The sequence below is a fragment of the Heteronotia binoei genome, chromosome 11, assembly GCF_032191835.1.
Source record: "Heteronotia binoei isolate CCM8104 ecotype False Entrance Well chromosome 11, APGP_CSIRO_Hbin_v1, whole genome shotgun sequence".
NCBI lineage: Eukaryota > Metazoa > Chordata > Lepidosauria > Squamata > Gekkonidae > Heteronotia > Heteronotia binoei.
The window spans coordinates 9,009,731-9,022,904 of NC_083233.1; the positions used below are offsets into that span (position 1 = coordinate 9,009,731).

Consider the following 13,174-nt stretch of genomic DNA (forward strand, 5'->3'; position numbering starts at 1 on the left):
GAAGTAGCTCTCCAGGGTCCTGATTTGCTCCACTCTGAAGCCAGCCTGCCAACCCATCTGCCAGGACTTGATGCTTCTATGGCCTGGTGTTCCAAAGTACTCCCTTCCTGCATTCTAAAACATTGGGCATGCCTGATGGGGGGTAGTGGGGGGTGCTGCTAGGAAATCTTAAGTAGCAGGGCACTGGGGAAAGTGGCGGGGGTCACGGGGCCCAAAATGATGTGGTACAGTGCCTCTATTTTCTCCAGGGGAACTGATCTCATAATATTGCTGCAAGCTTCTTCATGCACTCCCCTCCCACAGGCTCCGTTTTCTGTCTCCCTCCAATGGAAGGCAACTACCCAGAAGCTCTGCGGCTTTCCCAGAGCTAAGCCCCAGTTGGTGCTAGAACCCCTGGGCATCCTTGCACCCAGTCTGCAGAGGCAGAACCTGCCCCCCTCGTTCAGCCTTTTCCCTCCCTGATACGGCTGCTCATCAGGTAGTACCTGGCAAAGCAGCACTCGCAGTGGTTGCCTCTCTCATTGATGGTCAGCACCCAGGTATAGGCCAGGAAGGAGACGAGCAGCTCACCCACGGCAAAGTGGCGCAAAGCCTACGGTCCCCTGCCCCTATCCGGGCTCTGGAACTGCTCCAGCCCCAACTCGGGACTGTCCCCCAAGTGTATTTCCCTCACTGCTGCAGTTGCAGCCATCTTCACAGGAGCTGTGCTGTGGTGATGGTGGCCTCTCCCACTGCTATTAATGGAACACACTCACCAGCAATGCCCAGCCCCATCCAGCTAGACCCTGCAGCACTTACATGGGCATGGACAGCCATACCATACCATACCATACCATACCATACCATACCATACCATACCATACCATACCATACCATACCATACCATACCAAACCTTTAATGGCATAATAGATTCAAATAAAAATACACAGAATATAAAAATTTAAACATTGGAGATAAAATCAAAATAAAACCGAGCTTACAGATGCATTCAAACATGGTCAGAATTAAATTTAAGGATGTCAGCCAGAAATTTTGCCACAGCCTCACTAACCACCCCCTCAGTATCACTCAATAAATAATAACAGGGTGGCAGAATAGACAAATCTGGGGGAAAAGAAAGCTTGCCAAATAAATCTTTACGGAGGTTATGGTAAAAAGAACAACCAAGCAATATATGCTGGATTGAGTCAGGAGTATACGCTCCACAGGAGCAAAGTCTGTCGACTAAAGGGACTCGCTGAAGGGACTCGCTCCTTGTAAAACTCTGGAGGGAAACGCATTTAGTCTAGCCAACATAAATGCCCTGCGATGACTTGGAATGGTTAAGTCTGATAGATAATTGGGCATTTTGCCACAGAAAGCATAGAGACCTAAGGAAGCTGGAGAGCAAATATAAGGGTCTGTTGGCCGTAATTTCGTTTCCTCCGATTCCCACAGTCTCAATTTAATACACCTGAAGATATATGACTCATCAGAGGTAGAAAAATCATCTACCTCCAACCCCAATTGATTGAGTTTGGACAGAAGCACTGCTGGGCATAGACAGCTGCCACTGCTAGCTGCCTGGGAGCCCACTGGGTCCTAGAGTCAACCACAGCAGTGTGTGCTAGCAGTTCGTGAAGCGCTTCAATGGCTCCAGGGACTCTGTAGTCCACCCCTGCCCTTCATTGGGAGGACAGCCCAGGTGGCCTGAACAAGAAGTCCCCCTTCCTCACCTGGAAGCCAGCCCTGGAATATAGGTACAGGCAGGCGAGAGAAAGCCTGGGACAGCAGCCGCCAGTGTTTTGACTGGAGGATGGCACATGCCTGCCTCAGCGTTTGATTAGCTGAGGGTGGTGGCAGGGCCAGGAGCTCTTGTGAGGGCAGCAGGCAGCGGTGGCAGCAAGAAGCACCACACAAGAGAACTTGGGAAGTTGGAAGTTAGTGGTGGGGCCGGGTTCCTTGCGTTGGAGTTAAAGTGGTTGGGCCAGTGACCTTGTGGGCCTGAAGAGGAATGCGTCCAACGAGAATTTCAGAGAGCAGATGTGTTGGTTTGCGGTAGAAACCAACCCTAGATGGGAGCACATTCAGCCGGGCTTCGGGGACTGCACTGGCTGCCAATAATATACCGAGTTCGGTACAACGTGCTGGTTATTACCTTTAAAGCCCTATATGGCCTAGGACCTGCTTACCTTAGGGACCGTCTCTCCCCATATGTTCCCCAGAGAGTGCTGAGATCGGGTTCTCAGAATCTCCTTACAATCCCTGGGCCAAAGGAGGCCCGTCTGAAGTCAACTAGGGACAGGGCTTTTTCGATCACAGCCCCTTGCTGGTGGAACCAACTGCCGGAGGAGGTGAGGGCCCTGCGGAACCTTGGGCAGTTCCGCAGGGCCTGTAAGACAGTCCTCTTCCGGTTGGCATACAACTGACCGGCATCTGTATACCTGAATATCTGAATACCTGAATATCTGAATTTTAAGGAAGACTGTAGCATAGCACGCTGACAATTGTGTTTATTTTATTGTGCAAATTATTAATGTATTTTAATTTTTGTTTTTATTGTTAGAATTTTGTGTTGTGAGCCGCCCTGAGCCTGCTTCAGTGGGGTAGGGCGGGATATAAATAGAAATAAATAAATAAATAAATAAATAAATAAATAGAACAGCTAGATTCAAATTCAGTAACACCTTAGAGCCCAACAAGATTTTGGGGCTATGAGCCTTTGAGTTTTGACTCTTGAAAGCTCAGACCGTGAAAATCTTGTTGCTCTCTAAGGTGCTTCTGCACTCAAACCTCGCTGGTGTGAAGAGAGATTCTCAGGGTTATCATCTCCCTTTGTTACGTTACATCTTCCTTATAATAACTTTTTTTTAAATTAACTTTTTATTTCTATCCCGCCCTCCCCGCCGGGGCAGGCTCAGGGCGGCTTACAACATAAAATACATTATACATCAGTTTACTTATAAAATCACAGTTAAAACAATTTACAATTATTAAAATTAACAATAGCAATATCAACATGGTACTAAGCGTTAGGTCTTCAGCAGAATTCAGTAATTAAAAGCATTTTCAATGGCACTTCCCGGTTTGTCATTGGTTGAAGGCTACTTTGAAGAGGTGGGTCTTACAGGCCCTACGGAATTGATCTAAGCATCGTAGGGCCCGCACCTCCTCCGGGAGTTGATTCCACAGCAGTGGAGCAGCAATAGAGACGGCCCGGTCTCGGGTGGCCTTCAATCTGGTCTCCCTTGGCCCAGGGATATTCAGCTGGTTTTTCCCAGCTGACCTCAGCGCTCTCTGGGGCTCATATGGGGAAAGACGGTCCCTCAGGTAGGCAGGTCCTCGGCCATATAGGGCTTTAAAGGTAATAACCAGCACCTTGTAACGAACTCGGTATACCACTGGCAGCCAGTGCAGTCCGCGTAGCCCCGGCTGTATGTGCTCCCACCTTGGGAGCCCTAACAACAGCCTAGCCGCCGCGTTCTGCACCAGCCGCAGCCGCTGAGTTCGGCACAAGGGCAGCCCCATGTAGAGGGCGTTGCAGTAATCTAGTCTTGAGGTGACCGTAGCATGGATCACCGTTGCTAGGTCACGGCGCTCCAGGAAGGGGGCCAACTGCTTCGCCCGTCGAAGATGAAAGAATGCGGACTTGGCAGCGGCCGCTATCTGTGCCTCCACTGATAGTGAAGGCTCCAGAAGGACCCCCAAGCTCCTGACCTTATGGGCTGCTTTCAGCAGCACACCGTCAAAAGCCGGCAAGGGGATTTCCCTTCCCAGAGCACCGCGACCCAAGCAAAGGACCTCTGTCTTCGTTGGATTCAACTTCAGCCCGCTCAGTCTGAGCCAACCTGCCACGGCTTGCAATGCTAGGTCCAGGCTTTCTGGGACGGAGTCAGGTCGGCCGTCCATTAGTAGATAGAGCTGGGTGTCATCTGCGTATTGATGGCACCCAAGCCCAAACCTTGAGACCAGAAGCCACTGAGATCTTCCTTGAGACCAGAAGCCACTGAGAAAGGCAAACGGGTTTGGTTTCTTGATGTCGACCCTCACTGTGGTTTCTGGGATGACCTGGGATAGTCACTCTCTTGAGAAGGGTCACAGCGAGTCTTTTTTCCTCATCCCAGGCCAGTTCTACTGGCAGTGATTTGCGTCTGCATCATCAAGGGTCGAAACCCCTGGCTTACCAGATGCTTCTGGGCTATCGTAGCTTCAAGCCAGCATGATCCGTAAACTTGCCTTCAGGCAAAGCTAGAGAAACCTGGAGTGACCTGAACCTACAGTCATATAACCAGACTGGTTGGACAGACTTGCTTATCTGATGTGCCTGTAGGACAGAGCTGATTCCATTGTTTGGATCAACTGTCTTTTATCTAGAGGAGAAGAGCTGTGGCTCAGTGGAAGGACCCATGAGCGCTACACAGAAGGACCTTGTTCAGCTCCTTGCATCTCTGCTTAAAGGATCTCAGGTAGTATTCCAAAGGCCTCTTCTCAGCCCAAGACGCTGAAGAACTCCTGCTAATCTGAGTAGACTGTACTGAGCTTGGCAGGCCAATGGTCAGATTTCGTATGAACCCACTTCTCCATAAATACAAAAAAAGAGAGCCGTCTCTTTAGAAGAAATATTATTCTCTTTACTCCTAGATGAGATTATAGTGCAATTACTCAAAGCCAGAACTGAGGATACTCTCTGCCCAACTCATATTCTGTATAAAGAAAGGCCGAGTTCTGTGACCTGCAAGGAGGCACGAACCATTCTGATCCTACTAATCACAGAGAGAAGCAAAGAGCAAGATGAGCACTGAGTTCAAATCCCCCCCACCACCATTTGAAAGTCTATTTTACTCCCACGTTCCAAAATCCAGGGGGATAAACTTCTTTTTTAAAAGATAATTGTTTTTTACTTAAAGCTGAGATTTTCAGGTTGCTGGATCTGCCTGTGCTCGTGCAGTGCGACTGCATCCTCTACGTGAATTCACTTGTCAAGGCCTGCCTTTCCCCTTTCAAGACAGTGGGGAAGGAAGGATTAAACCCTTCCTCTCCTTCCGCTTTGCACAGCCGTGAACCGAACCACAGTCATACGTGGCTTCAAGGTAGTTCATAAAATGCTGCCAAGGCCCAGGAAAGAGCTCCCAGCATCTCCTTGTATTGAACGCAGAGATAAAATGTCAGCTTTCTGTTTCCAAGCATTATATCTTAGTGGCATTTGTGGATGTGATATTAACAAACCAACCACGTTTGTGCTTTTATCACATTCTTCTAAATGATCTGCAGGCCAGCTCTGCAGCATTGGTGCAAAGGGAGAGGGCCACCTAGAAAAAAATTGTTTGCCAGAGACTGGGATTGATATTTATCGTCGGAAGGGAAAACATTACAGGACGATTTACTTCAATCTCTCGGCAAACGGATCTAATCAGGAGCTAATAAGCAGGCTAAATGGCGTGGTACATTAAACAGCAGCCTGGAAGGCCTCCCTAGCTCAACAGGAATCCAACCCTTGGCTAGCACTGCCCCCGCAACGCATCCCACAGGCTCAGGCGGCACCTCTTGGGTCAAGCCCTGCTTTGTTGAACAGTGGCATGTCAACTGCCATCCAAACAGGATGCAAACCGGTGTGGCGGTGCTGGCCATGTCTTTACCCCACCCCAATGCAGCCTTCCTTGTACGTGGGAGCCACAGTCGAGAACAAGTGAAACGGAATGCTATCAAGTCGAAGAGGACAAAATAATCTGAAAGAACCGCCTCTTTGTCTTCTGGACTGAACCAGAGACGCCTTGACAGGGGAGACCACTTTAGAACTCAATAAGCGCCAACATGAAAGAGAGCCATGAAGAATGGGCATTATTCAAAGCCAATTAGTCAGCAGGAGTAACTGCTTTCCCCGTTGTGTGAACTCCCTGGCGGTACGAAGGGTAACAACATTTACTGTACCCTACGTTTAGCAATCTCTCACATTTTTAAAGAGTTTCATCAAATACACAAAAGAGAAAATAGCACCTCGTGACTCTCTGCATCCATTATATTTCTAAGTCCTTCCCCCAAAAGAGTATCACCTGCTTTTCCTTTACAGCTTGAAATATAAACTTTTAATGGTAAAGTGTAAGAAGGAAATCTATGGAAGAATGAACCTGTACGAAGTAAGGAAGTCAAATCTTTTTACGTTCATATATATTTTGCAATCCGTCGGATTCTGCCCATCCATCCCGCAGGCCCTTTCGCCTATCGCAAGAGGCAGGGTTCAAAGCCCGTCTTGCTACAGAGGAAAATGCCACTATTAGCAGAACAGATTTGTGCTATCCAACCCAGAGCTTTTAGTTCTCAACCTTTAGCTATTTCTTTTGTAGATTTTATTTGTACCACACTGGCACATTCTATATACAGTTTTCAGGGGATACGCTATTTACACATGACATACATAATCTGAATGCGTAATATATATATTTAATTTAGCTATTTATTCCCCCTTTTCATTATAAATGCACGAGGCAGTTTAAAATAAAACGTAAAGGAAAAGGTAGTCCTCTGTGCAACCCCCAGGGAAATGCTGATCACCCCTTTGGGGCCAGGAAACAATTTTCTCCAGGCCAGTTTGGGCAGGGAAGGGTTCTTCTGCCATCCTCTGGGCATGGAGCCTACAGGGGTCACTGAGTGTTTGTGCAGGATTCTAGAGCAGAAATGGGAATTGAGAATATCCTGCATTTCACTCGCTCCCACGTGCACTCCCCCTCCACAGGTGACAGATTGTATTTTTCTTCCTTGGCTCTGTGCTCATTGCCACCGCCTCTGGCTGACTGAAGGCCTCAATCGGCAACCGTGGGCGTGTAATCCTTGATTCTTTTGATCACAATCCGCAAATCAGGAATTGAAGAGAATTAACCATTGGAAAGGGGGCAAGCCTCTGCTTGCACAGAGAGCATTCAAGGCAATGATTCTCGGTCCTTGACCAGAAGCCTCATGGCCTAATGCTGGGTCCTGGCCCAGGGTCCTACATGAGCCCCAGCTGCAGAGTCCCTTCCAGTTGCCCAGGATTGGAAGGCAGCCAGGAGCTTCTGGAGGGAGCACTCTTAGCGTAAATGCTACGGGGACCTACATGAAGGTTCCCGGATGATTTATCTAGTTATGCATTTTAATTCACTGCATTTACAGCCTCACTGGTCTCCATGCTGATGGGTACCATGGAACTTTTTTGGCACTCTCTGCGGCTGAGCCGCTCCTTCTCTTAGCGCTGCTTCTTTCCACCCTCCCCTGCCCTCTCTTTTTCTATGGGGGGGGGGAGGTTGGAAGCTGCTCTGTGCCCTGTGTGGGAGGGACAGAAATACTTAAATAAGCTCAGTGAATGATTTAATCCATCCAATTCCATAGCAGCACTTAAGTTAAGCAGAGTATGGGTGGGAGACCCTGGGAGATTCACTCTGACCTTTCTGGAAGGAAGAATAAGAATAAGAAGATATTGGATTTATATCCCACCCTCCAGTCCGAAGAGTCTCAGAGCAGCTCACAACCTCCTTTACCTTCCTCCCCCACAACAGATACCCTGTGAGGTAGATGAAGATATTGGATTTATATCTCGCCCTCCACCCCGAAGAGTCTCAGAGCGGCTCACAATCTCCTTTACCTTCCGCCCCCACAACAGACACCCTGTGAGGTAGAAGAAGATATTGGATTTATATCCCGCCCTCCACTCTGAAGAGTCTCAGAGCAGCTCACAATCTCCTTTACCTTCCCCCCACCCCCACAACAGACACCCTGTGAGGTAGATGAAGATATTGGATTTATATCCCGCTCTCCACCCCGAAGAGTCTCAGAGCGGCTCACAATCTCCTTTGCCTTCCTCCCCCACAACAGACACCCTGTGAGGTGGGTGGGGCTGGAGATGGCTCTCACAGCAGCTGCTCTTTTAAGGACAACCTCTGCCAGAGCTATGGCTGACCCAAGGTCATGCCAGCAGGTGCAAGTGGAGGAGTGGGGAATCAAACCCGGTTCTTCCAGATAAGAGTCCGCACACTTAACCACTACACCAAACTGGCTCTCCTAGAGCAGAAGGGAGTAGCAGTGAACATTGCTTTAGGTGAGTTATGGTTAGTCAGTGGTGATAGAAATGCATTGTGAACCTGCACTGGGTTGTCAGCAACCCAGAGGGGAAAAAATCCTGCCCTGTTAACAAAGGCTTACAGTGCAACTGTACATGGAACTACTCCAGTCTACCCCCCTCCCTTTTCACGTGACCCTTCCTGAATGCTGGCTGGTTGTAAGTTTGTACTGCTGCTTTCAGATTTGTTCTGATCTGTGTCCTTGTATTGGTTGTTGGTTGCTTTTGGGTGTTGTCCTTGTGTGATTTTTTTTCCATGCAAGTAGTGTTGAGTAGAGTTTTCCTGTGGGAGAGTGGTTAACGAATTTTAATAACCAAACCTGCTGCAATGATATGCAGTCCCCACAGGTTTAGTCCTTGTCTTATACCAGAAAAAGTAGGGTCCCTGTGAAAAGACCTCTTTGCCCCTTCCTCCCCTCCCCACCATCTTTCTCTAGCAGTCGTTATAGTCATCCCCCTTCCTCCTCTCCAGCACCTTACCCCTTTCCCACCTCTTTCCCTGGCAGCCTCTGTTTCTTCCCCACCTCCCTGATATACCCCCTTCCCTCCTCTACCTTGCTTGCCTTATCTGTTCCTCCCTCTCCAGCTTCACTCTCCGTCACTGGTGTTATGCAATGCCAGGTCCATTAATAATAAGACCTCTGTCCTGCAGGAGTTTCTGACCGAACAGGACATGGACCTGGCTTGCGTGACCGAGACCTGGGTGCGCGAAGGGGAGACGGTAGCTCTCTCCCAGACCGTTCCCCCGGGATACTCGGTCTTTCACCTGTCACGGACTAGCGGGCGGGGGGGGCGGGGTGGCACTTTTCATACGAGAGGCTTACTCCTTTAGGGCTCTTCCGGCTCCAGAGATCCCAGGCACTGAATGTGTTGGCCTGATGTGGGATGTTGGGGAGGGGTTGGCGATCTGGGTGGTGTACCGACCGCCTAACGCACCGGCCGGCGCCTTACCATCCCTGGTGGAGGCCGCGGTGGGCTGGGCGTTGGAGCACCCAAGGCTTTTGGTCTTGGGTGACTTCAATGTCCATGCCGACGACGCGGCTTCCAGCCAGGCGATGGGCCTGGTGTCATCCATGGCGACACTAGGACTCTCCCAGGTTGTTACAACATCCACTCATCAGGCGGGACACATGTTAGACCTGGTCTTTGCGGCCGGAATATCAGTGACTGATATTGCAATGGAAGCAGTGCCATGGTCAGATCACTTTGCCCTCAAGGCCCGTATGGAGGTGTCACCCAAAACCCGTTTAGGCGGAGAGCGTATTTAAGCTCACCCGCGGAGCCTGATGGACCCGGAACGGTTCCTAACGGCTCTACGGGATACCTGGCCCGCTGGCGATTCCCTGGATGATCTGGTGGAGTCCTGGAACGATGGGTTCTCCAGGGCCATCGAGGAGATCGCACCCAGGCGCCCTCTGCGCCCCCGCCCGAAACCGTCGCCTTGGTTTAACCGGGAGCTGCGGCAACAAAAGCGGGGGCTCAGACGACTAGAGAGGCAATGGCGGCGTACTCGAGACGAAGCGACCTGAACATCTTATAGAGAGAGTTTGAAGGCCTATGAGATGGCAATCAAATCCGCAAAGAGAGTATTTTTTGCGGCTAAGATTGCGTCCGCAACTTCGCGCCCGGCACAATTATTCGACGTAATTAGAGGACTTACAACGCTGCCGCAAGGCAGGTTAAATTCTATTGAATTGGAAATTGGCTGTGAGGCTTTTGCGAAATTCTTTGCGGATAAAGTCGCGTCACTCCGCCCCGACCCCCCTGCCAGTTTGGAGACAGTTAGCGAACCTGAGGCCCCGAGCCTGTCTTCAGATTATATTCTGGATGGCTTTGGCCCCCTCCGTCTGGAGGAAGTTGACAGGATTCTCGTATCTGCTCGCCCAACAACTTGTAAATTAGACCCATGCCCTTCCTGGCTTATTAAATCTTGCCAGGGGGATTTTAGATATCCCGTGCGGGATATCATAAATAGACCCCTAATGGAAGGGCACTTTCCAACGCCACTCAAAGAGGCTGTGGTCCGACCCCTCTTAAAAAAGCCATCTTTAGATCCGGCCCAATTGACACACTATCGGCCGGTTTCAAATTTGCCCTTTCTGGGTAAACTTATTGAGAGGGCAGCGGCGATGCAGTTACAGACTTTCCTGGAGGACACTTCCGTCCTTGACCCATTTCAGTCCGGCTTTCGCCCGGGACACGGGACGGAGACAGTGTTGGTTGCCCTAGTGGATGACCTTCAACGGCATCTGGATCGGGGTGGCTCAGCGGTGCTGATGTTGTTAGACCTGTCGGCTGCGTTCGACACGGTCGACCATCGGCTACTGACGTGCCGCCTCGCCGACGCGGGGATTCAGGGGTTGGCCTTACAGTGGCTTTCCTCTTTCCTGGAAGGTCGGGGACAAAGGGTCGCAATTGGGGGGGAGCTATCCCGGAGGCGCACACTCGATTGTGGTGTGCCCCAGGGGGCGGTTCTCTCCCCGATGTTATTTAACATCTACATGCGGCCTCTTGCCCAGATTGCCCGAAGGTATGGGCTGGGGTGTCACCAGTATGCTGATGACACCCAGCTCTATCTACTGATGGACGGCCGGCCTGTCTGCGCCCCGGAAAATCTTGACCAGGCACTACGGGCCGTGGCTGAGTGGCTCAGACTGAGTGGGCTGAAGCTAAATCCTACGAAGACAGAGGTCCTTTGCTTGGGTCGCCGCGGCCCGGGGAGGGGGATCCCCCTGCCGGCTTTTGACGGTGCGCCGCTGATGGCGGCGGACAGGGTCAAGAGCTTGGGGGTGCTATTAGAGCCTTCCTTAAAGATGGAGGCTTAGATAGCAGCCGCTGCCAAGTCCGCATTTTTTCATCTTAGGAGGGCAAGGCAGCTGGCCCCCTTTCTGGAACGCGACGACCTAGCAACAGTGATCCATGCTACGGTCACCTCAAGGTTGGACTACTGCAATGCCCTCTACATGGGGCTGCCCTTGTCTCGGACCCGGAAACTGCAGCTGGTGCAGAATGCCGCGGCCCGGCTGCTATTGGGTCTCCCAAAGTGGGGACACATCCGGCCGGGTCTCCGGACTCTGCACTGGCTTCCAGTGATATACTGAGTCCGGTACAAGGTGCTGGTTATTACCTTTAAAGCCCTATATGGCCTGGGACCTGCCTACCTGAAGGACCGTCTCTCCCCACATGTTCCCCAGAGAGCACTGAGGTCAGGAACACAAAATCTCCTCACTATCCCCGGGCCAAAAGAAGCCCGTCTGAAAGCCACAGAGAAAGGGCTTTCTCCGTTATGGCCCCCGTATGGTGGAATCAGCTGCCAGAAGAGGTGAGGGCCCTGCGGGACTTGGCGCAGTTCCGCAGGGCCTGTAAGACGACCCTCTTCTGGCTAGCCTATACCTAGCTAGGATGACAACTGATGTAACTGGCCAGCCATCTGTTTACAGGAAATTGAAATACCCTGTTTTAAAGTTTTAACTGTTTAAATATTTAATTGTTTTATACTTGAAATTGTTTAAATTTTATGTTTGATTAATTGTTGGAAGCCGCCCTGAGCCATTTGTGGGAAGGGCGGGATATAAATCTCAAATGAAAATAAATAAATAAATAAATAAACTCTTCCAATCCCATCCCATCTTATCCCTTTCAGCTTATTTCCCCCTCTCCCAGTACTAACCAAGGCTGAGAATTCTCTTTCACCACACCCCTTTCATCACACCCCCTCCAAATAGCAGCTCTCCAGCAGCCCTGGCCCCACTCAATGCACAGCAGCCAAGAAGGTCTGAGCGCCTGCTCCGGCTGCAATGCCACTGAGGATGTTCTCCGCAGCTGAGAACGAAACGTCTGGAAGGAAAACTTTTTCCAGTAGAACACGGCACTTGAGCCCGAAAGATTCTACAAACCCTAATGAGAATCTTTGATTCTCAGCAAAGTTGGAAAGTAAGATCTGTGCTGTTTAAACTTTAAACAAGTATGCCTTCACACTACTTGTATGCCTGTCTCAATGAATATTATTTCCTTGCATATTTTCACTCTTGGGCAATAACCAACCTGAGTAGGAGGGGTTTATCGGCTTAGGGAAGAAATGAAGTATTGACAGGATCCTTTTTTTATGTCTATCCTCGATTTAATACTAAAGTTAGATGTTTATAGTGTTAAATGGCATTTTCTTTTATAATAGAATGGTATTGTCTCCTAGTTCCTATTATCTGGATTCTTGTCAACAAATGCCTAATAAAGGTTTAGGTGGGCTATGGATTAATTACTATGGATTAATTATTAGGATTAATTACTCCAGTCTAAGCCCACTGCAATAAGTGGGTTTAGACTGGAGTAACTCTGCACAGGACTGCACAGTTAGTGTGCGGAAATGGGCCGTTGAGGCTTCTCCTGGCACAGAGAGAAATGACATCTGACTAAGCTTAAAAGGGTAGGACTTCTTCTCCGCAGGGTGTTAAGCAACTTTGCTCTTGCCATCGCTTCTGGGGTTTTAGGGGGGTGGCGTGGGGGGGGGGGTGTCCAACCTTGACCCATAAGTAAGCCTTGGCTTGTAAACAGAAGTGATCAGCATGAATCTCAATACCTTCTTGCAGAGAACCATCTGGTGATCAAAAAGGAAGAAGACGCGCTGTTGGCTTCGTCCATAAGGCTGGTAAATCCAGGACATCTCCCCCGTGTAGATCAGCTCGGAGCTGCGATCCAAGATGTCATCACCCTGCAGGGCATAAGGAAGAAGGAACAATACGTAATCATGCCACACAGAAGTGGAAGTCCCAGGAAAGGCCTATATGATGGCCCAGATGCGGAGAATGCCAGCAAGATGAAAAGTCACTTTGAACAAGTGCAGGGTGCACAGAGAGCCTTCCTAAACATGGTGCGTGGTTTCTCCTAGCGCTGAAAGGTAAATAATTCAGTTACGAAACAGACAATTTTGAATGCAAAAGTCTAAGTGCAAAATGTAAAAATTCTCTCCCAAAACTTGAAATCAGTATGTTTTTAACTTGTTTTTACTTCAGTTTGCATCCCATAGGAGATTTCAGATGCCATTATTTCCCAGATGTTGTTTCATGTAATATGTCTAATACCATGACAAGGGAAATATCACTCACGGAGAA

The 13,174-nt window shown here is 49.6% G+C and overlaps 1 protein-coding gene across 8 annotated transcripts in view; it reads right to left on the bottom strand.

Moving 5' to 3' along the window:
• Nucleotides 1-13,174, bottom strand: part of ARHGEF9 (Cdc42 guanine nucleotide exchange factor 9) — a 497,418-nt gene that overhangs the window by 27,757 nt on the left and 456,487 nt on the right. For all 8 annotated transcript variants that reach the window (XM_060249023.1, XM_060249022.1, XM_060249025.1 and 5 more), the window contains one exon: nt 12,643-12,774. In XM_060249023.1, the coding sequence (XP_060105006.1) occupies nt 12,643-12,774 (132 nt within the window). The remainder of the gene's footprint in view (nt 1-12,642; nt 12,775-13,174) is intronic.